The sequence below is a fragment of the Kogia breviceps genome, chromosome X (genome assembly GCF_026419965.1).
Source record: "Kogia breviceps isolate mKogBre1 chromosome X, mKogBre1 haplotype 1, whole genome shotgun sequence".
NCBI classification, from domain to species: domain Eukaryota; kingdom Metazoa; phylum Chordata; class Mammalia; order Artiodactyla; family Physeteridae; genus Kogia; species Kogia breviceps.
Window position 1 is genome coordinate 80,720,051 of NC_081330.1, and position 26,496 is coordinate 80,746,546.

At 38.2% G+C, this 26,496-nt stretch overlaps 1 protein-coding gene across 11 annotated transcripts in view; it reads left to right on the forward strand.

The window, feature by feature from the left end:
- ARHGEF9 (Cdc42 guanine nucleotide exchange factor 9) overlaps positions 1 to 26,496 on the forward strand; it is a 248,507-nt gene that overhangs the window by 209,587 nt on the left and 12,424 nt on the right. For all 11 annotated transcript variants that reach the window (XM_059050989.2, XM_067023131.1, XM_067023133.1 and 8 more), the window contains 2 exons: positions 11,674 to 11,917; positions 18,583 to 18,651. In XM_059050989.2, coding sequence (XP_058906972.1) covers positions 11,674 to 11,917; positions 18,583 to 18,651 — 313 coding nt within the window. The remainder of the gene's footprint in view (positions 1 to 11,673; positions 11,918 to 18,582; positions 18,652 to 26,496) is intronic.

Sequence of the window (26,496 nt, forward strand, 5' to 3'; positions counted from 1 at the left end):
GGTAGGCTTATTCCTAGGTATTTTATTCTTTTTGTTGCAGTGGGAAATGAGAGTGTTTCCTTAATTTCCCTTTCAGATTTTTCATCATTAGTGTATAGGAATGCAAGTGATTACTGTACATTTGTATTATATCCTGCTACTTTACCAAATTCACTGGCTAGCTCTAGTAGTTTTCTGGTAGCATCTTTAGGCTTCTCTATGTATAGTATCATGTCATCTGCAAACAGTGACAGTTTTAGTTCTTCTTTTCTGATTTGGATTCCTTTTATTTCTTTTTTTTTCACTGATTGCTGTGGCTAAAACTTCCAATACTATGTTGCATAATAATGGTAAGAGTGGGCAACCTTGTCTTGTTCCTGATCTTAGTGGAAATGGTTTCAGTTTTTTACCATTGAGATTGATGCTGGCTGTGGGTTTGTCATATATGGCCTTTATTATTTTGAGGTAAGTTCCCTTTATGCCTACTTTCTGGAGGGCTTTTATCATAAATGGGCAGAAGAATTTTCTGAAAAGCTTTTTTCTGCATCTATTGAGATGATCATATGGTTTTTATCCTTCAGTTTTTAAAGTATTGTGTATAACACTGATTGCTTTGCATATATTGAAGAATCCTTGCATTCCTGTGATGAACCCCATTGATCATGGCGTATGGTCCCTTTAATGTGCTGTTGGATTCTGTTTGCTTGTGTTTTGTTGAGGATTTTTTTCTTGTTCCTTGTTATAGGATTATATTGCTATAAACTTCCCTCTTCGAACTGCTTTTGCTGCATCCCAAAGGTTTTGGGGCATCATGTTATCATTGTCATTTCATTTCTTTCTAAGTATTTTTTGCTTTCTTCAGTGATCTCTTGGTTATTTAGTAGTGTATTGTTTAGCCTCCATGTCTTTGTATTTTTTACAGATTTTTTTCCTGTAATTGATATCTAGTCTCATAGTGTTGTGGTTGGAAAAGATACTTGATATGATTTCAATATTCTGAAATTTATCAAGGCTTGATTTGTGACCCACGATATGATGTATCCAGGAGAATGTTCCATGAGCACTTGAGAATTAAGTTTATTTTGTTGTTTTTGGATGGAATGTCCTATAAATATCAATTAAGTCCATCTTCTTTAATGTATCATTTAAAGCTGTGTTTCCTTATTTATTTTCCTTTTGGATGATCTGTCCATTGGTGAAAGTGGGGTGTTAAAGTCCCCCACTATAATTGTGTTACTGTCGGTTTCTGTTTTAAAGGCTGTTAGCATTTGCCTTATGCATTGAGGTGCTCCTATGTTTGCTGCATAGGTATTTACAATTGTTATATCTTCTTGGATTAATCTCTTGATCATTATGTAGTGTCCTTTGTTTCTTTTAATAGCCTTCATTTTAAAGTCTATTTTGTCTTATATGAGAATTGCTACTTCAGCTTTGTTTTGATTTGCATTTGCATGGAATATTTTTTCCATCCCCTCACTTTCAGTCTGTATGTGTCCCTAGGTATGAAATGAGTGTCTTGTAGACAGCATATATACAGTTCTTATTTTTGTATCCATTCATCCACTTTCTGTCTTTTCCTTGGAACATTTACTCCTTTTACATTTAAGGTAGTTATCGATATGTATCTTCTTATTACCATTTCCTTAATTGTTTTGGTTTTGTTATTGTAGGTCTCTTCCTTCTCTTGTGTTTCCTTCCTAGAGAAGTTCCTTTAGCATTTTTGGAAAGCTGGTTTGGTGGTGCAGAATTGTCTTCCCTTTTGCCTCTCTGTAAAGTTTTTAATTTCTCCATCAAATCTGAATGAGATCCTTGGTGGGTAGAGTAATCTTGATTGTAAGTTTTTCCATTTCATCACTTTATTAAATATGTCCTGCCACTCCCTTCTGGCTTGCAGAGTTTCTGCTGAATGATCAGCTGTTAACATTATGGGGGTTTCCTTGTATGTTATTTGTTGTTTTTCCCTTGCTGCTTTTAATATATTTTCTTTGTATTTAATTTTTGATAGTTTGATTAATATGTGTCTTGCCGTGTTTCTTTTTGGATTTATCCTGTATGGGACTCTATGCACTTTCTGGACTTGATTGACTATTTTCTTTCCTATATTAGGGAAGTTTTCAACTATAATCTCTTCAAATATTTTCTCAATCCTGTTCTTTTTCTCTTCTTCTTCTGAGACCCCTGTAATACAAAAGTTGGTGTGATAATGTTGTCCCAGAGGTCTCTGAAACTGTCCTCAATTGTTTTCATTCTTTTTTCTTTATTCTGCTCTGCAGTAGTTATTTCCACTCTTTTATCTTCCAGGTCACTTATCCTTTCTTCTACCTCAATTATTCTGCTATTCATTCCTTCTAGAGGATTTTTAATTTCATTTATTGTGTTGTTCATCATTTTTTGTTTGCTCTTTAGTTCTTCTAGGTTCTTGTTAAACGTTTCTTGTATTTTCTCCATTCTATTTTCAAACTTTTGGGTCATCTTTACTATCATTACTCTGAATTTTTTTCAGGTAGACTGCCTATTTCCTCTTCATTTTTTTGGTCTGGTGGGTTTTTACCTTGCTCCCTCGTCTGCTGTGTATTTCTCTGTCTTCTCATTTTGCTTAACTTACTGTGTTTGGGGTCTCTTTTTGGCAGGCTGCAGTTTCGTAGTTCCTGTTGTTTTTGGTGTCTGCCCTCAGTGAGTAAGGTTGGTTGAGTGGGTTGTGTAGGATTCCTGGTGGAGGGGACTGGCTCCTGTCTTGTGGTGGGTGAGACTTGATCTTGTCTTTTTGGTGGGCAGGACCATGTCCGGTGGTGTGTTTTTTGATGTCTGTGACCTTATTATGATTTTAGGCATCCCCTCTGCTAATGAGTGGGGTTGTGTTCCTGTCTTGCTAGTTGTTTGGCATAGAGTGTCCAGCACTGCAAATTGCTGGTTGTTGAGTGGAGCTGGGTCTTAGTGTTAAGATGGAGATCTCTGTGAAAACTTTCACTTTTTAATATTACATGGGGCTGGAAGTTCTCTGGTGGGCCAATGTCCTGAACCCAGCTCTCCCACCTCAGAGGCTCAGGCCTGACACCCAGCCCGAGCACCAAGACCCTGTCAGCCACTCGGCTCAGAAGGAAAGGGAGAAAAAAGAAGAAAGAAAGAAAGAAAGAAAATAAAATATAGTCATTAAAATAAAAATATTATTTTAAAAAAGTAATATAAAAGAAGAAAGAAGAGAACAAGCAAACCAAAAAACAAATCTATCAATGATAACAAGCACTAAAAACTATTCAAAAAAATTTTTAAACCAACAGACAGAACCCTAGGACAAATGGTAAAAGCAAAGCTATACAGACAAATCACACAAAGAAGCATCCACATACACACTCAGAAAAAGAGAAAAAGGAAAATATATATATACAAAAAAAGGAAGAGAGCAACCAAATCAATAAACAAATCTACCAATGATAATTAGATCTAAATACTAACCTAAAATAAACATAAAACCAGAAACAAATTAGATGCAGAAAGCAAACCCCAATTCTACAGTTGCTCCCAAAGTCCACCACCTCAATTTTTGGATGATTCATTGTCTATTCAGGTATTCCACAGTTGCAGGGTACATGAAGGTGATTGTGGAGATTTAATCTGCTGCTCCTGAGGCTGCTGGGGTAGATTTCCCTTTCTCTTCTTTGTTTGCACAGCTCCTGGCGTTCAGCTCTGGATTTGGCCCCACCTCTGCACATAGGTCACCTGAGGGCGTCTGTTCCCCACCCAGCCAGGACGGGGTTAAAGTAGCAGCTTATTAGGGAGCTGTGGCTCACTCAGGCCAGGGGAGGGAGGGGTACGTAATGCAGGGCAAGCCTGCGGCATCAGAGGTTGGTGTGACATGGCAACAGCCTGATGTACACTGTTTGTTACCCCAGGGAAGTTTTCTCTGGATCCCGGAACCCTGGCAGTAGTGGGCTGCCCAGGCTCCCTGGAGGGGAAGTGTGGATAGTGATCTGTGCTTGCACACAGGTTTCTTGGTGGCTGCAGCAGCAGCCTTAGCATTTCATGCCCATCTCTGGTGTCCTAGCTGATAGCCATGGCTTGCACCCATCTCTGGAGCTGGTTTAGGCGGTGCTCTGAATCCCCTCTCTTTGCTCACCCTGAAACAATGTTCCCTTGCATCTTAGGCAGTTCCAGACTTTTTCCCAGACTCCCTCCTGGCTAGTTGTGGAGCACCAGCCCCCTTCAGGTTGTGTTCACGCAGCAACCCCAGTCCTCTCTCTGGGGTCTGACCTCTGAAGCCCAAGCCTCAGCTCCCAGCCCCCACCCACCCTGGCTGGTGAGTAGACAAGCCTCTCAGGCTGGTGAGTGCTGGTCAGCATCGATCTTCCGTGCGGGAATCTCTCCGCTTTGCCCTCTGCACCCCTGTTGCTGCACTCTCCTTCATGGCTCTGAAGTTTCCCCCACTCACCTCCCATATCAGCCAGTGAAGAGACTTCCTAGTGTGTGGAAACTTTTCCTCCTTCAAGCTCCTTCCCAGAGGTGCAGGTCCCATCCCTATTATTTTGTATCTGTTTTTTTCTTTTGCCCTTCCCTGGTACTTTGGGAGTTCCTTGCCTTTGGGGAAGTCTGAGATCTTTTGCCAGCATTCAGTAGGTGTTCTGTAGGAATTGTTCCACATGTAGATGTATTTTTGATGTATTTGTGGGAAGGAAGGTGATCTCCACGTCTTACTCCTCTGCCATCTTGACAGTCCCTCCTATAATAGATTATTAAAGAGTTGTGAACATTTAAAAGGAGGTACAGTGACAGGGAGTCTCCATTGGTTTCCTAAGAGCAGGTCATGTCGCATAAAATTCAGCTTCTATCTTGCCAGTAACTAGACTAGTTGATGAGAGGGTTGCACTAGACAGAGGATATCAGGATTTCAGCAGCCTGGCACTTCAGATTTTCCCTGTTTCCTTGCAGATAGATGCAATGTGGAATGGTAGAAAAAGCATAAAATTTATGTTCAGACACTTTTGGGCCCATTAGTTCCAGTGCTCACTAACTACGTGATTTCAAGCAAATGACTTCACTTTCTCCACCTTAACTTTATCATCTGTAAAATGAAGATAATAACTACTCTACAGTATTTTCGTGAAGATTAAATGAAGTCAATGCATGTAAAATGACTTACAGAGGGCCTGACACCTAGTGGGTACTTGTTAAACTTAGTCTTCTCCCACCCCGATAAAGAACTAAGCAGCCTTGTAGGATAGTGAGGTCTCTGTCACTAGATTACCCCTAAATGTACTAGATGATTTCCTGCCAGAAATAATATAAGAGAGATTGATAGACCCATCTGATCCCTGGGATCACTTGGCCTAGTTACTAAGTTCTCATCCAGTCTTAAGATTCTTTTAATTCCCAGTAAGTTAAGCAAAAACTTCCCCATTTGGCACATTGGAAGTTGGGATTGCATGCACCACTTAGAACAGCTTGAAGAACTTGTAGCTTGTTTCAGAGTGTGCATGTATGTGTGTGAATATATATATGAAGATACTTTTTAAGTGGCCATTATAGTAGGTGTGAAATGACACCAGTAGCTTCTAATTATGTGATCCCTTCTTTAATTTTTGCTGTTTTCCTCTTTGTTTGTCACTTTTCTTTTGAAAAATATGATAAGACTCTTTTTTCTCTTTATTCTTGTCCTTTATGGTGTCCTTAATGTCTCTGCGCCCCTGCATCTTATTGCCCTGCTATTTTGGTTAATAATATATTTTGTTATTTTCCTCCTGAGATGATTATATTGAAAATTACTTTGTTGCTTTGGAGAATTTATTTTTTTTTCATTTCTTCCCTTTCACTTTTTACTGGGGAAGAGAGGAGAGCCCCCTTTACCTCTCTTCAATCAATCATCCGCCAATATTCCTACAACCCTGAAGTTGCCCCTAACAGCCTTTTCCCCATTTATCATCAATTGTGCCAGTCTGGACATGCTCTGTTGTTCTCTGTGTCATAACTGCTCAGTATTTATGTCACTTTCACCATATTCTGGGAGAATCAGAACTAAACAGAGTATAAAGATGCTGGAGAGAGGATTTCTTCTATTCATGGAACTTTATGCATTTGGACCATTTCTTCATGCACTAAAGGGCCAGACTTGGAGAATGAGCCATTTGGGACAACTCAGGAATGCAACAGTAGCATCAGAGACAGAATAGAGCAGAAAGAAGATTTCTGCTTTAAAACCAGTGGGTTTAAAACCAGAACACCTGAGTCCTAGACTCTACTGTCTCTTACTAATTTGTCTAACCTTGGACCAGTTCTTTAACTCCTTATTTTTATCAGTGACGAATCAGGCTGATGACAGAATTCATCTCAGGAGGCTTTGAGGAGAATCACCTGAAGTAGTGGGAAGCAGTAAAATATAATGTCAAGAACATGGGTTCTAGGGCCAGACAAGAGGCCACCAATTTCCTTTTTCCCATCAGTTGTGTGACCTTGGACAAATTCTCTGTGCCTTTTATTATCCCCTCATTTGCAAAATGGGAACCATAATAGTATCTACATGGAAGGGAGGTTGTGAGGGGTAAATGAGACAATACAGTTGCAGTGCCTGGCACACAGTAAATGCTTAATAAATATTAGCCATTGATTACTGTATATGCAGTGTTACTAATCATTCATTCAGCACATTTTTATTGGGAGGCAGTATATGCGGTGGTTAAAACAAGCAGATTTTTAGAGTCAGATAGCCTAGTCTCAAAGCCCAACAGTGCCATAAATGGCAGCTTTTATTCCTTGGCAAGTTTCTTAACTGCTCTATGTCCACAGTTCCTCATAAAATGGGGTTATACTAGTACCTAACTTGTAAGATTGTTGTCAGGATGATTTAAATTAATAAATGCAAAGTGTAGCTGCCAAGGGATGAACACATAAAGAAAACGTCATACACACACACACATAGTGTAATACTATTCAGCATTAAAAACTAAGGGAAGCCTGCCATATCCAACAACATGGATGAACCTGGAGGACACTATGCTAAGTAAAATAAGACAGAGAAAGACAAATACCATATTATCTCACTTATGTATGGAATCTAAAACAGGGCAACTCATAAAGGTAGAGAGTAGAATGGTGGTTTTCAGGGACTCATGGGGGTGGGAGAAATGGGGAGATGTTGGTCAAAGGGTAAAAACATTCAGTTATGTAGGACAAATAACTTATGGAGAGCTAATGTACAAATGGTGACTATAGTTAGCAACACTGTATTGTATAATTGAAATTTCCTAAGAAAATAGATCTGAAGTGTTCTCATCACACAAAAAAGGTAACTATGTGAGATGATAGATATGTTAATTAGCTTGATTGTGGTGATAATTTCATAATGCATACATATATCAAAACATCACATATTACTCCTTAAATATATACAATTTTGTCAATTATACCTCAGTAAAGCTGGGGGGAAATGCAAAGCATTTAGAATAGTGTCTGGCGCATAATGTATGTTGGTTAAGTGTTCATTGTTGTTGTTATTATTTTGTTATTATTAAATATGTACTATAAATGCTGGAATACAATAATGATAAAGACAAATCCAGTCCCAGCACCATTTGCCTTCCCTAGTATCTGAGATAAAAACAGGTTGTCAGGCTAGGGATGAGTAGCCAGAGCCCCCTCTAAAGAGCTAAGGAGAACCTTACTGACAAGCAAGTGAGGCAGGCTGTAATCCTGAAGAGTTGCATTCTCCAGATTGTAGCATCTGTCATTTGTACAAAATGTCCTGCAGTGTTTTATTAAACCCCATGAATACCCAGTGAGGCCAAATTCAAACAGCTCTCAGCTGTTTCAGTCATGTAATGTGAGGGATGGGGGTGGGCTCCTTGCTGGGGCTATGGCTAGGGCCAGGGCCAGGGCAAGAGTGCTTGGCTGCAGACTTCCAGGGCCCTACTAGAGAAGCACTAGCTCCCTTAATGTCCTCCAACTTGGATGAGTGGAAAGGAATAGGAGGAAGTCTGCCATCCTATTAGAAACAATCCCATTTAGGCAGAGAACTTGTGATGACCCAAATAGCATCTGTGGTGAGCACCTATTCACCATGTCCCTTTGAAAGCACTCAGGCCACCATTAACAATTGGCATGTGGGTATTCCGGTCCCAATAGTACCACAGCTAACTAGGGCACAGGAGGGCTTTGCCCCCTTGTTATGTGTAGAAGCTGAGCAGAAAAACCTCCGAGGCTTTATCAGCTGTCCTTCCCTGGATAACTCCTAAGTGAGGAAAGACCAAGGAAGGCTCAGTGCTGGGCACAGCCTGAATGGACAGACAAAATTAAAAGCTTTAAAACAGAACTAATGCAAATTCACTAGTGTGGTAACTGAGTGCCAATTGTATAAGGGTCTTCATAGTCAGTGCTAGCATTCAGAAAAGGAAAACCATAGTAACTTGAGCTGGATGGTGCAATCAGGGAAGGCTGCTTTGAGGAAGAAGAATGTATGATTTTGATCTTGAAGTCTGGAAGGATTGGAATAGGAGGCTTCTTTGGGGGCAGGGAGGGGATATTAGTGTAAACCTAAGTATAGATCTGTGATTTTGGTGAGTGAGTGGCAAACAGTATTTGCCACCCACCACTACCACCACCCCTATCCTGAAAGGGTATATGGAATTTCCAGAGACAGTGGGGTAGCTATGTAAATTTAAAATATTCAGAATTACTTTTGCTTTGTTTTTTTTCAGTCACAATATTTAACTTATTTTGAAAGTTTAAATGAATTAAAGGAGGCAGTGGGATTTTTAGATTTATCAAAAGGAGTTTTAAAGAGCTATGAAACACTGATCTAGAAGAAAGAAAGCTCAGCACCATGTTTATCAGACAAGGCTGGCCTCATGACCTGGAAACTGCAAGTTTAGATTTGAGCTTTACAACAATTTCACAAGGTGAGAATGACTCTCCTAGTTTTATAGTTGAGGAAATCGAGGCTCAGTGAGGTTAATTCATTTGCCCAGTACAACATAGCTAGTAGGTTAAGCAGCTAGGATTCAAACTCAGAACTTTAGGCTCTAACTCATGTTATTTCCACCATTCCATGCTGCTTGGTGGCCTTAGCTACCCTTTCTGGTTGGATTTTCTGAACAGTGGGTCATTCTTAATCATTCCTATCACATTCCTACACTTGGCTTTATGAGTAATCTGTTGCCTGAAAACTCACATTCAATGCTCTGGGGAGCCAGAAAGAGCAGGCAAATGGAGAATTTTAATGACACATCTCTCTAGCCCTGCTCCCGTGCCACAAAGACAGAATTCTCTCTCTTTCCTTATTATTGATAAATACCTAAAGAAACAATAGGAGGTTCAGTTGATGCTTTAAATTTAGCTCCAAGATCATATACATTCTTTCCATTTTTGGAAACTAGTAAAGATTTTGAAGGTTAACGATGATTGTGATATACCAACTCAGAGGGAAAGGAAGCTGCAGGCTGAAGTTAGAAATAGAGGGAGGTTGAGCCTGCCCATGTTCTAGCCAGGTGGACACCCATCTATTAGCAGTGTGGTCCAGGTCTGTGTGTATTTGTATTATGTATTGTAAGGCAGGTTTCAAGACTTTATAAGAACAAAGTAGATTACATTGATCCATTCTCCTCAGCTTGTTCTGTTTTTGTAGTTAGATTAGCCTGACAGGGCCTACTTTTTATGCATATGTTTCACAAAGTGTTCCTGGGGATTATGGAAGTCAGTGCATGGGCACCACCACATCCTTTTGGCAGGACTGAGCTTTTCCACTTTGAGCATGGTGAAAGGAATCCAGGCTCTGAAACAAGCTTGGAGCTACATTGTCCCACTCCGTACAGCAGACCTATCTCTCTCCTATAAACTTGATGCCAAGGTTACCCAACACATCAGAACCCATCTGTACTCGAAAGCCTATTTATATGCATAATCACTATGGAAGGAAGAAGAACACCATGATTGTTATTTTTTGCAAAGCAATTTATCAACACCTGTATTTCTCAGCCTGGGGCTTTGAGATTGATAGAGCTATTCTGGGAATCCTTAAAGACAGCCTTCCCCAGCCCTACAGAAAAGCCCAGTTTACCATGCAGTGTGAAGAGTTAGGACTGGGAATGTGAGTGGCCAAAGGCAAATCCTTTGCAGGTAGCCTGCAGCTGCGAACTGTGAGGCATGTCAGACAATTCAGTAAAATGGGAATAGTTTAACCAGACCATGTAATGGTAATAAAAATTAATGAACATTTCTGACTCTATCAGATAGTCTAGAAGGCCAAATATAAGCAGAGAGGAGGGAGAGTTGGCCAGAAAGGGCCCCTGCTACTAGTAGAAGATATCTGTCAGAGCAGGGCTCACTGGGGCCCTCCTTAGACAGACTCAGGCACATCACATGCAGCAGTTGGTGTGCTCTCAAGGGAGGCTGAGGGCAGTGCTGAGAGGAGGGGCTGAAAGACCATTGTGAAACAGTTATTATCAGACCTTACATTCCACAGACCCACAGGTCATTTCATCCACCCCTCTGTTTTTCTTTTTTTAACTTATGAAATTCTTGATATTCAAAAAGATATAAAAACAATATAATGAGCACTTACTATCCAACTTAAGAAATAAATCATTACAAATACAGTCTTTCTCCTCTCCCTCTTTTCTTCCCTTCCTTTCCCTTCTTTCTCGCTTGTCCCCATTCTCCTCTCTGTACTCTCTTGAATTTGGCATGTATCATTGTTGTATATTTTTACATAATTATTGTACATATGTATGTATCACTAAATATTAGATGGCCTTGTTTTGTATGTTTTTAAACCTTATATAAATGGAATAGATATAGATGAGATAAAACTATATAGAAAAGAAACCAGGGGAATGATGAGCATGTGATTCAATATGGAGGTTGCCTTGGCATCGTAGCTTTTGGAATGAGCAGTAGGTTCACCAAAACTTAATACATCATTAAAAGTAAGTAAGTAAGTAAACAAATAGAGAAATAAGAGCACTATGCATTGAGTAATGATGAGTGTCTCATGGAATGAGAATTGGGATTCAATTCTGTGTACCCAAGAACAAAACAAAATCATAACAGATAGGAAATATACTATTTGTATCCAAGTACAACTTTTATTTTTCTCACAGAATAAGATTTGTGAGATTTATCCATGTCAATATATGAAACTCTTTATTCACTTTTCCCCCATTTCTCCTGCTAGACTAGGCATTCTCCAAAACTCCCCAGAGTGCTAAATGTTCAACCTTCCCTAAGTAATCTTTCCTGGCCAGCAGCCTGTGGCCACCTAGCTACTATTATCACTCATCTCCCCTCTGATATGCAAGTCTCATTGGCTTGCTTGAATTCCTGAGTATACTGCAGGCAACCAACTAGTTCATTTCATACTTATGGAAGGCTTGCAAATATTTTGGAAGAGGAAAATCCCTTGCTAACTGTGCTTGTGTTGCTTACTGCTTCCTACTTCCCATCAGCAGTCTTGCAAACACATACTTGGATTGAGGCTGAGGTCTGAGAAAAAGTCTATGGATGTAGGCCAGAGAATTTCTCTAAGAGCATCTAGTTAACCAACTATTAGTGTCATACACTAAACTAACCTGCCCAAATTTAGACCAAACCACCCCTCATTGATACTCCAGAACAATGGCAATGTTAGCATCCTGCTATGCCCATGTGCCAAGTCTCCTGATACCCACTCTCCACATAACTTCAACAAAAAGCCTTCTCTTTCTTCCTACCTAGGACCTGATCCGGAGAGACATCCTGTACTACAAAGGCCGCATTGATATGGATAAATATGAGGTAGTTGACATTGAAGATGGCAGAGATGATGACTTCAATGTCAGCATGAAAAATGCCTTCAAGCTTCATAACAAGGAAACTGAGGAGATACACCTATTCTTTGCCAAGAAGTTGGAGGAGAAGATACGCTGGCTCAGGGCTTTCAGAGAAGAGAGGAAAATGGTACAGGAAGATGAAAAAATCGGTAAGTGACCTGAGAGGAGAAAGAAGAATATGGCTATGAAGAACATAGTGAGTTAAATTAGTTTTCATTTTTTCAGAGGCAGAGAGATGTTTATTGCAAACTAACCTAATCCACATTGGTGGTCCACTATTATTAGGTTATTTTTGGTAGATACCAATAGTTTCTATTAGTCAGAGTTAAGTGATAGAGGTTAGTCTCCCCTACTTTCTCATTACTAGATACTATTATTACACTGAAATAAAACCTCAGACTCGATTCTCCCAAATATACAAAAATTTATTAGCAAACAAACACAAAAGCAGTCATAGAGCCTGTTCTGTAATTTCAATGAAGTCCCAACTCTGTCCTTAGATACATAACAGCATCTTCTGTGAAAAGGTTAGGTTAGTCGAGGAAGATTTGGTAACATATAGGATTCAGCTAAGTTCCTAGTCAGAGTCTAGTGAAAAAATCCTCTGACAAGGGCCAAAATATAGTACCCATTTTCAATCTTAAACTTCAGGCTTCCTTCTGAAGTGTATGTATAGGCTGTAGGGTTCACTGGATTTTTATACCTAGTTCTTGTGAGGGCTAAAGTGCCTGTAAGACTTTTGTGACCAGGGCACATCTTGCACAACATTCATTTTTTATCAGTGAAAATTCATTTTTAACATGTATTAGGCTAATTAGGCCTCCTGCATTAAGGTGACTGAACTGCTCCTCCTGAGTGTATATTCCTGATTAGGGCATTTTAGATGTTAACTAAATGCCCCTAGAGTATAGATTAAAATTAATGTGCATGTATATATCATGTACTCTTTATGAAAGTATTTTAAAGTAAATTATAGAAAATATAACAGTGTCTAAAACCATGACCACTTGCATGATTTGGAATCATACTAAACTATACTCTTTGGCTTGAAATAAGTTGTTTTCCTTTCCAAAGGGAATATAGCTGGTAGAGATACTTTTTACGCTGCTTTCCAACTGTGGGATTTAGGCTTTAGCTTTGTGGTTTACAAAGTACTATCTGGTCTCTTACTCATGGTCCTGCCTTTCTGGCATAAAAACACCAAACAGCCAGGCTTTGAAATTTCATGAGAAGACACAAGAGTTTCTGTTTTTGACTCACTTATAAGGGTGGAGAATTATACCTTAAAACACCTGTATATTCAAGTTGGTAGAAACTGCTTCTAGAAAAATGGACCTACCATTTGAGTCCTGGTGCAAATGTATTCTCCTATCTGAAGTGTTAATGATTGAAATGGTCCAGAGGCAAGGAAGGATAATCAGAAAGACACTGCTTAGTCTTATCCTAGTTTTCTCAGGTTTAGGGTAGAGTGCATATTGATAATTCACTTTAAGTCCCATTGGAGTCAATTTGCTTTCAGCCTATGGGCACTGCTTTGGGACATAATATGGAATCACTACAGAAATGCTACTGGCTGCTTCTCCCAATGGCAGGCACCAGCAACCTCTCACCTTGCCTAGGTTGTTAGTGCTATTAGAGGAATTGCCTTAGTGTGCTTTTTGCAAACCCTAGATCAACTTGAAGATTCATACCATTCCCTCTCGTTCCCACACAATAGAAAAGCTTCCAGAAATTACTTCCTGACAGCTTATGTTCATCTTCTTTTTAATCCACACCCACTACTGAGACTAAGTGTATGTCCACACATAGCACTTATTAGACTTGTAGTTTTTCAGTTACCTGTGCAATGTTCTCTGCACCCATTCCTAAATAGAACATAGAATATGTTTGTGTTGTTCATTATACCTCCCAGCACTTACCAGCACTTACCACGAGAGTTAGCACATGTTAGAGACCAAAATACTTTTCTTTTCTTTTTTTTTTTTTTTTTTTTTTTTTTTTTTTTTTTTTTTATACACGGGCCTCTCACTCTTGTGGCTTCTCCTGTTGTGGAGCATAGGCTCCGGACGCGCAGGCTCAGTGGCCATGGCTCACAGGCCCAGCCGCTCCACGGCATGTGGGATCTTCCTGGACCGGGACACGAACCCGCGTCTCCTGCATAGGCAGGTGGACTCTCAACTACTGTGCCACCAGGGAAGCCCCATCTTTTTAAAAATATTAAGTTTTTTGGTCTGATTATAACAGTAAATCATTTTCATTATAAGCAATTTTGGGGAAAGAAACACAAAAAATACAAGAAAGAAACTAAAAATCACACATGAACATACTACCCAGAGAAAACTTTTGTAAACATTTTGATATATTTCCTTCCCATCATTTTTTTCTATGTGTCTAAAAAAAAAAAAACCTAGGGTGGCTGAATCTTTATATCTGGCTCCTTCAACTTCTGCCACTTCTTGATGGATAGATATAATTTTATGTCCTTATTTTTCACTAAAAATTATGTCATTAGCATTTCTCTAAATCATTTACTATTTTAATCATTATTTTATGGCTGTCATATGGATTTATCATAATTTTTATGTTTTTTATTATTTTTTAATTAAAAAATAAATACATGGAGATAATAAATGTTTAAACACATATGGAAATGTAATAAAATTTAGCATTCTTTTCCCTTCTCTGTTGCTCCTAAGCTGTGTGAGATAATCAATATTAATTAGGTGTGCCTCTTTCTGTACTAATCTTAAGCTCATATAAACATATATACATATAAGACTATTTTTATTTAGAAAAATTATATTATACTATACATATTACTCTGTAACTTGCTTTTTCAAACATAATTTATCATAAGTAACTCTCCAGTTGAAGAATACAGAATCTCGTATAACTCCTTGTATCAGTCAGGGTTCAACAAGAGAAGCATAACCAATAGGAGATGTATTATTATTAAGAGATTTATTATAAGGAATTGCCTTATGTGATTATGAAGCCTGGCTAAGCAACTCCAGGCACAGTCAGGAATCAAAGATCATGGGCAGGCTTGAACTCATGGGCATAAGCCAAAGCTGTCATCTATAGGGCTTGTAAGTCTGAAGCTGTGAGGCAAAATTTCTTCTCTTGGGGGAGACCTCAGCCTTTCTTGTTTATTTTAAGTGGCAAAAACACTTACCATGAGCTCTATACTTTTCACAAATTTTTAAGGGCACTATATAGTAATGTTAGCCATAGGGTCATTATTGTACAACAAGTCTCTAGGACTTATTCATATCTTGTGTAAATGGAACTTTATAGCTATAGAAAAGCAGCTCCCTATTTTTCCCTCCTTCCAGCCTCTAGAATCACCATCCTGCTCTCTGTATCTATGAGTTTGACTAGTTTAGATACCTCATATTCATACAAATACAAGGTTTGTCCTTCTGTGACAGCATTATTTTAATTAGCAAATGTCCTCCAGATTCATCCATGCTGTCACATATGGCAGAATTCCCTTCCTTTTTAGGGCTGAATAATATTCCTGTGTGTGTGTGTGTGTGTACAAAAATATATACCACATTTTCTTTATCCTTTTATCCATCCTCAGACATTTAGATTGTTTCCATATCATGGCTATTGGGAATAATGCTGCAGTGAAGCTAAGAGTACTGATATCTCTTCAAGATCCTGATTTCAGTTATTTTGGATATATACCAAGAAGTGGGATTACTGGATCATATGGTAGTTCTATTTTTAATTTTATGAGGAACCTTCATAATGTTTTCCATAATGACTAAATCATTTTAATTCCCAACAGTTTACTGTGGTTCCAGTTTTTCCATATTCCTACCAATACTTATTATCTTTTGTTTCTTTGATAATAGCTCTCTAAACAGGAGTGAGGTGATATTTTATTATGGTTTAGATTTACATTTCCCTGATGATTAGTGATGTCCTTTTATATACCTGTTGGCCATTTATATGACTTCTTTGAGGACATGTCTATGCAAGTCCTTTGCCCCTTATTTTTAATCAAGTTATTTGGTTTTTTTGCTATTGAGTATAGAAGTTTCTTATATATTTTGGAAATTAACCCCTTATTGGATATATGGTTTGCAAATATTTTCTTCCATTCCAGATTGCCTTTTTAATCTGTTGTTTCTTTCCTTTGCTGTGCTGAAACATTTTAGTTTGATGTAGTCCTATTTGTCTACTTTTTCTTTGTTGCCTATGCTTTTGGTGTCATATCCAAGACATCATTGTCAAGAAGATTTTTCCCTCTTTTCTTCTAGGAGTTTTACAGTTTCAAGTCATACATTTAAGTCTTCAGTCCACTTTGCATTGCTTTTCATGTATGGTGTAAGGTAGAAGTTCAATTTCATTCCTTTGCATGTGAATATCCAGTTTCCACAGAACCATTTGTTGAGGAAACTATCTTTTCCCCATTGTGTACTCTTGGCAGCCTTGTCAAAGATATGTTGACTGTATATGTGTGGGTTTCTTCTGGGCTCTCTCTCCTGTTCAATTGGTCAATATGTCTGTCTTTATGCCAGCACCATACTGTTTTAATTACTATGGCTTCATAGTATATTTTGAAATAAGACGTGTGATGCTTCCAGCTTTGTTCTTCTCCCTCAAGATTGCTTTAGCTATTATGGGTCTTTTGTGTTTTCACATGAATTCTAGAATTGATTTTTCTGTTTCTTTAAAACATACCATTGGGGTTTTGATTGGATTGCATTAAATCTGTAGATTACTTTGGGTCCAAATGAGCATTTAAAAACATTAAGCCTTCCACTACAAGAAAAGTAAACTGCAGGCCAATATCCCTAACGAAATACATGGGAAAATCCTCAATAAAACACTAGTAAAAAAATTCAACAGTACAATAAAAGGATCATACACCATGACCAAGTGGGATTTATCCCTGGGATACAAGGATTGTTCAACGTATGTAAATCAATTAATGTGATACACCACACTAACAAAATGAAGGAAAAAAATCACACGATCATCTTTATAGATGCAGAAAAATCATTTGACAAAATTCAACACCCTTTTATGATAAAAACTATCAAGGTATAGAAAGAATTTACCTCAACATAATAAAGGCCATGTATGGAAGGCTCACAGCTAACATCATAGTTAAGGGGGGAAAACTGAGAGCTTTTTCTCTAAGATCAGGAACAAGAAGGATGCCCACTTTCAACACTTCTAGTCAACATAGTAGTGGAAGTCCTAGCTAGAGCAGTTAGGCTTAATTAATTAATTAATGCCTCCAAATCAGGAAGGAAGAAATAAAATTATTCCTGTTTGCAGATGACATCATCTTATGTATAGAAAGCCCTAAAGACTCCACAAAAATCTCTTACATCTAATAAATGAATTCAGTAAATTAGTAGGATACAAAGTCAACACAAAAAAAGAAGTTGTGTTTCTATACACTAATGACAAACTCTCTGAAAAGGAAATTAGGCAAACAATCCCGTTTACAATTGCATCAGAAATAATACAATACTTAGGGAATAAACTTAACCAAGGAGGTAAAAGACTGGTACACGGAAAACTACAAAATATTGCTGAAAGAAATTAAAGAAGACACAATAGACATTCTGTGTTCATGGAACAGAAGACAACATTGATTAAATATCCATTTTACTGAAAGCCATCTATAGACTCAATGTGATCCTATTAAAACTCCAATGACAGTTTATACAGAAACAGAAAAAAAAAAGGGCAATCCTAAAATTCACGGGGATCCACAATACACCCATGAGAGAGAAGAACAAAGCTGGAGACATCACAATTCCTGATTCTAAATATATTACAAAGCTACAGTAATTAAAACAGTATGGTGCTGGCATAAAGACAGATATATACACCAATGGAATAGGATAGGGAACTCAGAATTAAACCTACACATATATATTCAACATATCTTCAACAAGGGTCCCAAGAATACACAATTGGGAAAGGATAGTTTCTTCAATGGATGGTGTTGTGAAAACTGGATATCCACATGCAAAAAAAAATGAAATTGAACTCCTACCTTATACCATACATGAACATTAGTTCAAAGTGAACTGAAGACTTAAACATATGACTGGAGACTGTAAAAATCCTAGAAGAAAACATTGGAGAAATAATTCTTGACATTGGTCTTTGGTAATTATTTCTTGGATATGACACCAAAAACATGGACAGCAAAGAAAAAATAGGCAAGTGGGACTACATACAATGAAAAAGCTTATGCACAGCAAAAGAAAGAAACAACAGAACAAAAAGGCAAGCTATTAAAAGGGAGAAAATATTTGCAAACCATATATCTGATAATTTCTATAATATATAAGGAACTTCTACAACTCAATTAGCCAAAAACTAAGTAACTCAATGAAAAAATTCGCAAAGAACTTGCACAGACATTTTGGTTATTTCATTAATTACTTTTTGCCATTCAATTTTTTTTCTCCTTCTGAAAGTTTCGTTAAGTCTATATACATTTTCTGTTGTGATCACTTATCTTTGACTCATTTTTTTTCTTTCCTTTGTGTTTTTGCTTTTGGTTGTGAAATAATTTTTCACTTTACACCATATTTTATTCAACCATTCTCCATTTAACAGCCTCTTAACTCATGATCTCACTTTTTTGCCCCTCTATACATTGAATGCATTGTTGTAAGTCTTTGTCCAAGTTTCTGACCACTTTCCTTTATTTGCTTTCCAAGACTTTTGATATATCTTGGCAAAATTACTCTTCCAGAAAAGTTGCACTAATTTACACATTTAAGAAAGGTCTATGTTTCTAATAACAAAGTCATGTATTTTTATGTTATAGGCTTTGAAATTTCTGAAAATCAGAAGAGGCAGGCTGCAATGACTGTGAGAAAAGTCCCGAAACAAAAAGGTAAAACTGCCTTTAACTACAACTTCCCTGACCTCACCCACTCTCGTTGTGAGACTGTGAAGACATAGGCTATATGCTTGCATATTCCTAGGCTTGTTTCCATGCTGAAGTTCACTTGGGGTGGTGGGAAATGTCCAGATACCCAGGTGTCCCTGATGACAGTTGGCAAATGGTCTTAAAAGACTTAAGGCTTAGGAGTGAATAATTTAAGGCAGTCATGTCCAAAGATAGCGTATTGGGTACAGGTAAAAAATAGAACCTCTGTTTCCTTTATTTTCACTTAAATAAAAGAGAGAAACTAAACTTTACTAACAATTTAGAAACAGTTGGACAATAGTAAATTTGTAGAATTTATTAATATGTATAAATATATTAGGGATATGTGCATAACAATTCTTTCATTGGTTTGGGAGCATTTGCAAAATCAGGAACCCCAAATCAGAATGAACAACTTCAAACTGAACCTAGACAGAAGATTCAGATAGTTATTCTCTTTTTGAACCATAAGGTATTTAAAAACAGAAAAATACCTTGGGGATCAATTTGAATATGAAATGAAGCTTTATTTTCTTGTTTTCCTGAACTAGAAAACATTAAAGTGCTTAAATGAACAAAAGGTAGGAACTTTCCCTTCTTTTTTTTGAGAACCTATTCAGTACCAGTCATTTTATATAAGTTCCTTCATTTCATTTTTATGGTACCCCTGAAAAGGTAGGCATTATTAGCCCCATTTTCCAGATGAAGAAATTGAGGATCTTTGGGATAAAGTGACTCTGAATTTAAGTCAGCTTGACTCCAAGTCCTCTGCTCTCTCCTCTCCATCTCAGGGTTCTGATGATCCTCCATGATGGGAAAGAGCAGTTTACTTTTTTGTCTTGCCTCAGTTACTGACAGCTCTTTCTATTACTGACAGCCACTATCATTGTCCCCAGGGTAGGCAGTCTTAATGAGACTTCACTTTCCCTAGGTCCTCCTTGTGCTCTTTTAAAAGGCTCTTTGGTTCAGAATGAGTCACCATATAAAATGATCAGATTCAAGTTGCCTGAAATTCTAGCAGCTACATAAAGCACCCTTAATTATTCCTAATGAGATTCCTTTTCATTGAGGAGGCTGAGTGCCTGTGAAGATCTGATTTCCAATTGAGGAGTGCACCTAGCTTGGGCCTCTGGCTAGACATGGCCTTCCTTCTAACTGTTTGTTGTTTCTTACTCTTGGGAAGCCCTCATTGGCACTTTCCCTCATCATGAAAATATAATTTGCTTTAGATAGGGAATTAAAGGCAACCACTTCTAACTTCTTAGGGATGAAAACCTGACAGTTTAGAAAGTTAGAAAGTAATCTGGAGTTAATAACAATAAGTCTGTGATCTGTATGAATAAGATAATCCTTTGAGAGAATGTGCCTCTTCCTTAGAGATATGAGCCCCAGCCACCTGGACAGTCCTCATGCTACACAGGGGTTACTGTCCTAGTGGCCCACCTCTGCCTCCTGGAGGCTCTCACCTCCACCTCCTGGAGGCTCTCACCTCCTGAGCTTCTCTCACTCTGAATTCCTCCACTGTCCCTACCACACTGACCTTCATGATGGGATGGTGTTCCTTTACCTCAGCCCAAGTTCCCTCAAGTCTATCTGAGACTGACTTATCTTTTCACTGAGAAACCATAAAGCAGAGGAACATGCACAAAGCAACGAACTAAAAAACAGTCCTACTCACTCATACCAAACCTTTTTGTCAGGTTCCTTCTCTGCCTTGTCTTAAGGCTATCCCTTGCAGGTCCTCTCTTGTCTCCCAATATTTAAACAATGGTTCACCTAAACAGCTTTCCATGTTTAATAGCAATCCTGAAGTCTTCAAAGAAACTTATCTAGTCTCAAATGTTACAGAATTCCTAAAAATTGATTCCCTTATTTCTATTTTGAGTTTTCAAGGCTCTTGTAGTCCAGGGCTGTGGTGACTGATATATTTTGAGACTCAAGGGCACTACACATGTAGAAGTGATTGTACAGCTTAGTAGTTCAATAGTTTTATCATATACATAGGAAGAGCAAGAAGGGAGTTCTCTCAGAGACCTGAGAAAGCCAGATTTATTAATCCTTCCAATAACCCCTTGCTGGAAGTGATGGGGAGCATTGTTGTTAGGATTTCTCTAATTCAGATTTAATACAGATTCCAACACAATCTGTAATGTCATGGGACCTTATTAACTCAGTCTACTCTTCTGGAGGAGGGGAAGCCTGGCTGGAAGCAAAGCAAAGAGGACAGAGCCTAGCTCCAAGGGAGGCCTTTTCACTTTACATTTGCCTTTTTACACTGCATTGTTTTTAAGAATTGATATATAACTTCTTGGGAATTGGTTGCTAATTCCTGGTCCATCAACCCATTTCAGTTTGTCATCATGGAGCTCCCTAGAGCCATGAGTACAGTCCCCATCTCCAGAGGCTTTAGGGCCAGCTCAAAATCAAATGAGTACCCCAGAATAACTAAAATAAACTTGAAATAGAATAAAGTTTGAATAATAAGTGTACCCTGATTTCAAAACTAATTATATAGCTACAATAACCAAGACAGTTTGGTGTTGGTAGAGGGATAGACATGTTAGATCAATGGAACAGAATAGAGAAACCAAAAACAGACCTACACAAATATGCCCAACTGATTTTTCACAAAGGTACAAAAGCAATTCAGTGGAAGAAGAATACCTTTTAAACAAATGGCACTGAAGCAATTGGGCTTCCACAGGCCAAAAGTAAAAATAATCTCAACCTAATTTCACACCCTATAAAAATTAACTCAAAATAGATAATGAGCTTAAATTTAAAGCTGCAAAACTTTTAGAAAACAGTAGGAGAAAATCATCAGGATTTAAGTCTAGGCAAAGAAGTTCATAGAACTGACACCAAAAGCTTGAATTATAAAATAAAAAATTGATAAAATTAACCTCATCAAAATAGAAAAATTTTCCCCATGAAAGACCATGTAAAGAGGATGAAAAAACAAGCTACAGGCTAGGGAAGATATTTGCAAACCATGCATCTGAAAAAACATTGGTATCTAGAATATATAAAGAACTCTCAAAACTCAACAGTGAGGGCTTCCCTGGTGGTGCAGTGGTTGAGAATCTGTATGCCAGTGCAGAGAACACGGGTTTGAGCCCTGGTCTGGGAAGATCCCACATGTCACGGATCAACTAGGCCCGTGAGCCACAACTACTGAGCCTGCGCGTCTGGAGCTTGTGCTCCACAACAAGAGAGACCATGACAGTGAGAGGCCCGTGCACCATGATGAAAAGTGGCCCCCACTCACCGCAACTAGAGAAAGCCCTCTCACAGAAGCGAAGACCAAACACAGCCAAAAATAAATAAGTAAATAAATATTTTTAAAAACTCAATAGTAAAAACAAACAAACAAACTAAACTACATGGTCCAATTAAAAAATGGGCAAAAGATAGATAATTCACTGAAGAGGATATATGGATATCAGTTACACACATGAAAAGATGTTTAACATCATTAATCATTGGAAATATGCAAATTAAAACCACAATGAGATATAATTACATATCTATTACAAAGGCTAAAATGGAAAAACATTGTGAAAATACCAAATGTTGGCTATGGTGCATGGAAACAGAATCATTCGTTCCTTGCTGGTGAGAATGTAAAACAGTACAGCCACTATTTTATGTAATAGTTTGGTAGTTTCTTAAGACATAAAACATACAACTACCAAATGCCCCAGCAGTGACACATCTGGGCATTTATCCCAGAGAAACAAAAACTTATTGTCACTTACAAGCTTCTAAACAAATACCCATAGCAGCTTTTTCATAATAGCCCAAACTTAGAAACAACAGACGTCTTTCAATGGGTATAATTAAGCAGATTCTGGTACATCTATACCATGGAATATAACACATCAATAAAAAGGATCCAACTATTGGTACATAACCAACTTGGGAGAATTTCTAAGGATTCATGCTGATTGAGAAAAGCCAATACCCAAAGGTTACATTTGGCATAACTCCATTTATATAACATTCTTCAGATGATATAATTTGGAAATAGGGAACATATTAGTGGTTGCCAGGGGTTAAGGAGGGAGTAGGGAAAGGAAAGAAGTGAGTATGGTTATAAAAGAGTAACACGAGTAATCCTTGTGATGATAGAAATGTTCTGTCTCTTGACTGTATCCTGTAACAATGTTAATATCCTAGCTGTAATACTGTAATATAGTTTTGCAAAATGTTATCATTGGAGAAATTGAGTAAAGGGTGCAAGTTTTATCTCTATATATTCTCTTACAACTGCATGTGAATCTACAATGATCTCAAAATAAAAAGCTTAATTAAAAAATTAAAATGAGCACTCCCCAAACTCCCTCCTTAATATCTACATATAATTGTTTGGCCTCTGGAACCCTTGTATTTTTGACACTTACCACCTTTGAAAACTGACAACATCATCAAAATGACAAAATATTTTTATACTGTCATCTTCCTAAAGAACACAGATTTTCACCAATAGATGAGAGTGTTTTTGTAAAAGTCTGGGAGTCCAGTGGAGAAGTTCCAGACCAAATAATCTATGATTGGATGTATAGAAGAGGCCAGTCAATAAAAACTGGAGGAGGTGACAGCAACACAAGACTAGAAGGAATATGAAAAATCCAGGAAACATGACATCACCAATGTGACGCAATAATTTCCAGAAGCTGGCACACAAAGACCAGGAGATCTGTGATTTGCATGATAAACAATTGAAAATCATTGTTTTAAGGAAGCTCAATGAGCTACAAGAGAAACAATTCAACAAAATCAGGAAAACACCATGAACAAAATAAGAAATTTAACAGAGTAGAAATCATAAAAAGAACCAAACAAATTATAGAGCTGAAGAATACAATGTATGAAATGAAAAATGCAATAGAGAGCTTCAATAGCAGACCTGATAAGCCAGCAGAAAGTATCTGTGAAGTCAAAGAAAGGTCATTTGAAATTGACTAGTCAGAGTAGGGAAAAAAATGGAATGAAAAAGAGTGAAGTATGCCTGTGTGACTTGTAGGATAAAATTAAGATTAACAATCTACAAAATATTGGAGTCCCAGAAGGAGAAGAGAGGGAGAAAGGGGAAGAAAGATCATTTAAACAAATAATGACTAGAACTTCCTGATTCTGGGTACATATTTGGATATCTAAGTTCATGTGGCTCACTGGTATCCAAACAATTCAACCCAAAATGGTCTTCTCTAAGATACATTATAATAAAGCTGTCTAAAATCAAAGACAAAAAGAGAAGGTTAAAAGCAGCAAGAGAAAAATGATTCTCATATGCATGGGAACCTGCATAAGGCTATCAGCAGATTTCTCAACAGAAACCTAGTAGGCAAGGAGAGAGTGGAATGATATATTCAAAGTACTGAAAGAAAATAACACCCAACCAAGAATGCTGTACCCAGAAAAGTTGTCTTCAGAAATAAAGGAGAGAAAAAGTATTTCCCAGACCAAAAAAAAAAAACAATGCTGAAAGAGTTAATCACCACTAGACTTGTCTTACAATAAATGCTGAAAGTTCTTCAAGCTGAAATGAAAGGATGCTAATTAGTAACACGAAAACATGAAGAAGAAAGTGTGACAGGGACAGGAGACAAGATGGCAGAGTAGAAGGACTTGAGCTTATCTCCTCTCACCAAAACAACAAAATCAAGACTAACTGCTGAACAACCATTGACAAAAAAGACCCCAACCTACCAAAATATGTACTCTACACCCAAAGACAAAGAGGAAGCCACAATGAGATGGTAGGAGGGGTGCTTCTGCAATATAATCAAATCCTATACCCACCAAGTGGGCAGCCCACAAACTGGAAAATTATATCACAGAGGTTCTCCTACAGGAGTGAGAGTTCTGAGCCCCACGTCAGTCTCCCCAGCCTGGGGGTCTGACAATGGGAAGAGGAGCCCACAAAGCATTTGGCTTTGAAGGCCAGTGGGCTTGAGTCTAGGAGTTCCACAGGACTGGGGAAAACAGACTACACCCTTGGAGGGAGCACACAAGGTTTCACGTGCACTGGGACCCAGGGCAAAGCAGTGACCCCATAGGATCCTGGGCCAGACCTATCTGCAGGTCTTGGAGAGTATCCTATGGAGGCAGGGGTCGGCTGTGGGTCACTGTGGGGACAAGGACACTGGTGGTGGGGGCTCCAAGGAATATTTATCAGCATGAGCTCTCCCAGAGGTCATCATATTGACACCAAGACCTGGACAACAGCCTGTAGGATCCAGCACTTAGATGCTTCAGACCAAACAATGAACATGGTGGGAACACAGCCCCACCCATCAGCAGACAGGCTGCCTAAGGTCATCCTGAGCCAACAACCACCTATAAACACACCTCTTGCCGTGGCCTTACCCCCAGAGGGGCAAGATCTAGCTCCACCCACCAGTGGGCAGACACCAGTCTCTCCCACCAGGAAGCCTGTATAAGCCACTGGACCCACCTCACCCAGCAAGGTACAGACACCAGAAGCAAGAAAAACTACAATCCTGCAATGTGAGGAACGGAGACCACAAAGACAGAAATCTAGACAAAATGAGATGGCAGAGAAATATGTTCCAGATGAAAGAACAAGATAAAACCCCAGAAGAAAAGCTAAGTGAAGTGGAGATATGCAACCTATCTGAAAAAGAATCCAGAGTAATGACAGTAAAGATGATTCAAGATGTCAGAAAAAGAATGGAACACAGACCAATAGGATACAAGACATGTTTAATAAAGCACTAGAAGCTTTAAAGAACAAACAAAGATTAAACAATACAATAACTGCAATGAAAAATGCATTAGAAGGAATCAAGAGAAAAAGTGAGACAGAAGAACGAATAAGTGAACTGGAAGACAGATTGGGGGAAATTGCTGCTGCAAAACAGAATAAAGAACAAAGAATGAAAAGAAATGAGGACAGTCTCAGAGACTTCTGGGACAACATTAAATGCACAGAATTTGCATTATAGGGGTACCAGAAGGAGAAGAGAGAGAGAAAGGGCTTGAGAAAATATTTAAAGAGGTAATAGCCAAAAACTTCCCTAACATGGGAAAGGAAATACCCACTCAAGACCAGGAAGTGCAGAGAGTCCCATGCAGGATAAACCCAAGGAGGAACATACTGAGGTACATATTAAGCAAACTGACAAAAAATTAGGCAGAGAAAATATTAAAAGCAACAAAGGAAAGCAACAAATAACACACAAGGAATTTCCATAAAGTTATCAGCTGATTGCTCAGCAGTAGCTCTGCAGCCCCAAAGGGAATGGCACGATATATCTAAAGCCATTAAAGGGAAAAAACACAACCAAGAATACTCTACCCAGCAAGGCTCTCATACAGATTCCATGGAAAAAGCAAATGCTTTACAAACAAAAGCTAAGAAAATTCACCACCACTGAACCAGCTGTACAACGAATGCTAAGGGAAATTCTCTAGATGGAAAAGAAAAGACCACAACTAGAAACAAGAAAATTATGAATGGGAAAGTGCAACAGTAAAGGCAAACACACAGTAAAGGTAGGCAAGCATCCACACAAAATATGATAACAAAAACAGCAATAGTGAGAAGAGGAGCATACAAATGCAGTATATTGGAAATCCATTTGAAATTAAGATACCAGCAACTTTAGAAAACCTTGTATATATGTAGTCTGCTATATCAAAACCTCATGGTAAGCGGAAAGCAAAAATCTAGAACAGATACAAACACACAAAAAATGAAAAAGTGATCCAAACACAACACTAGAGATAGTCATCAAATCACAAGAGAAGAGAACAAAAAGGAAAGGGAATAAAAAAGAACTA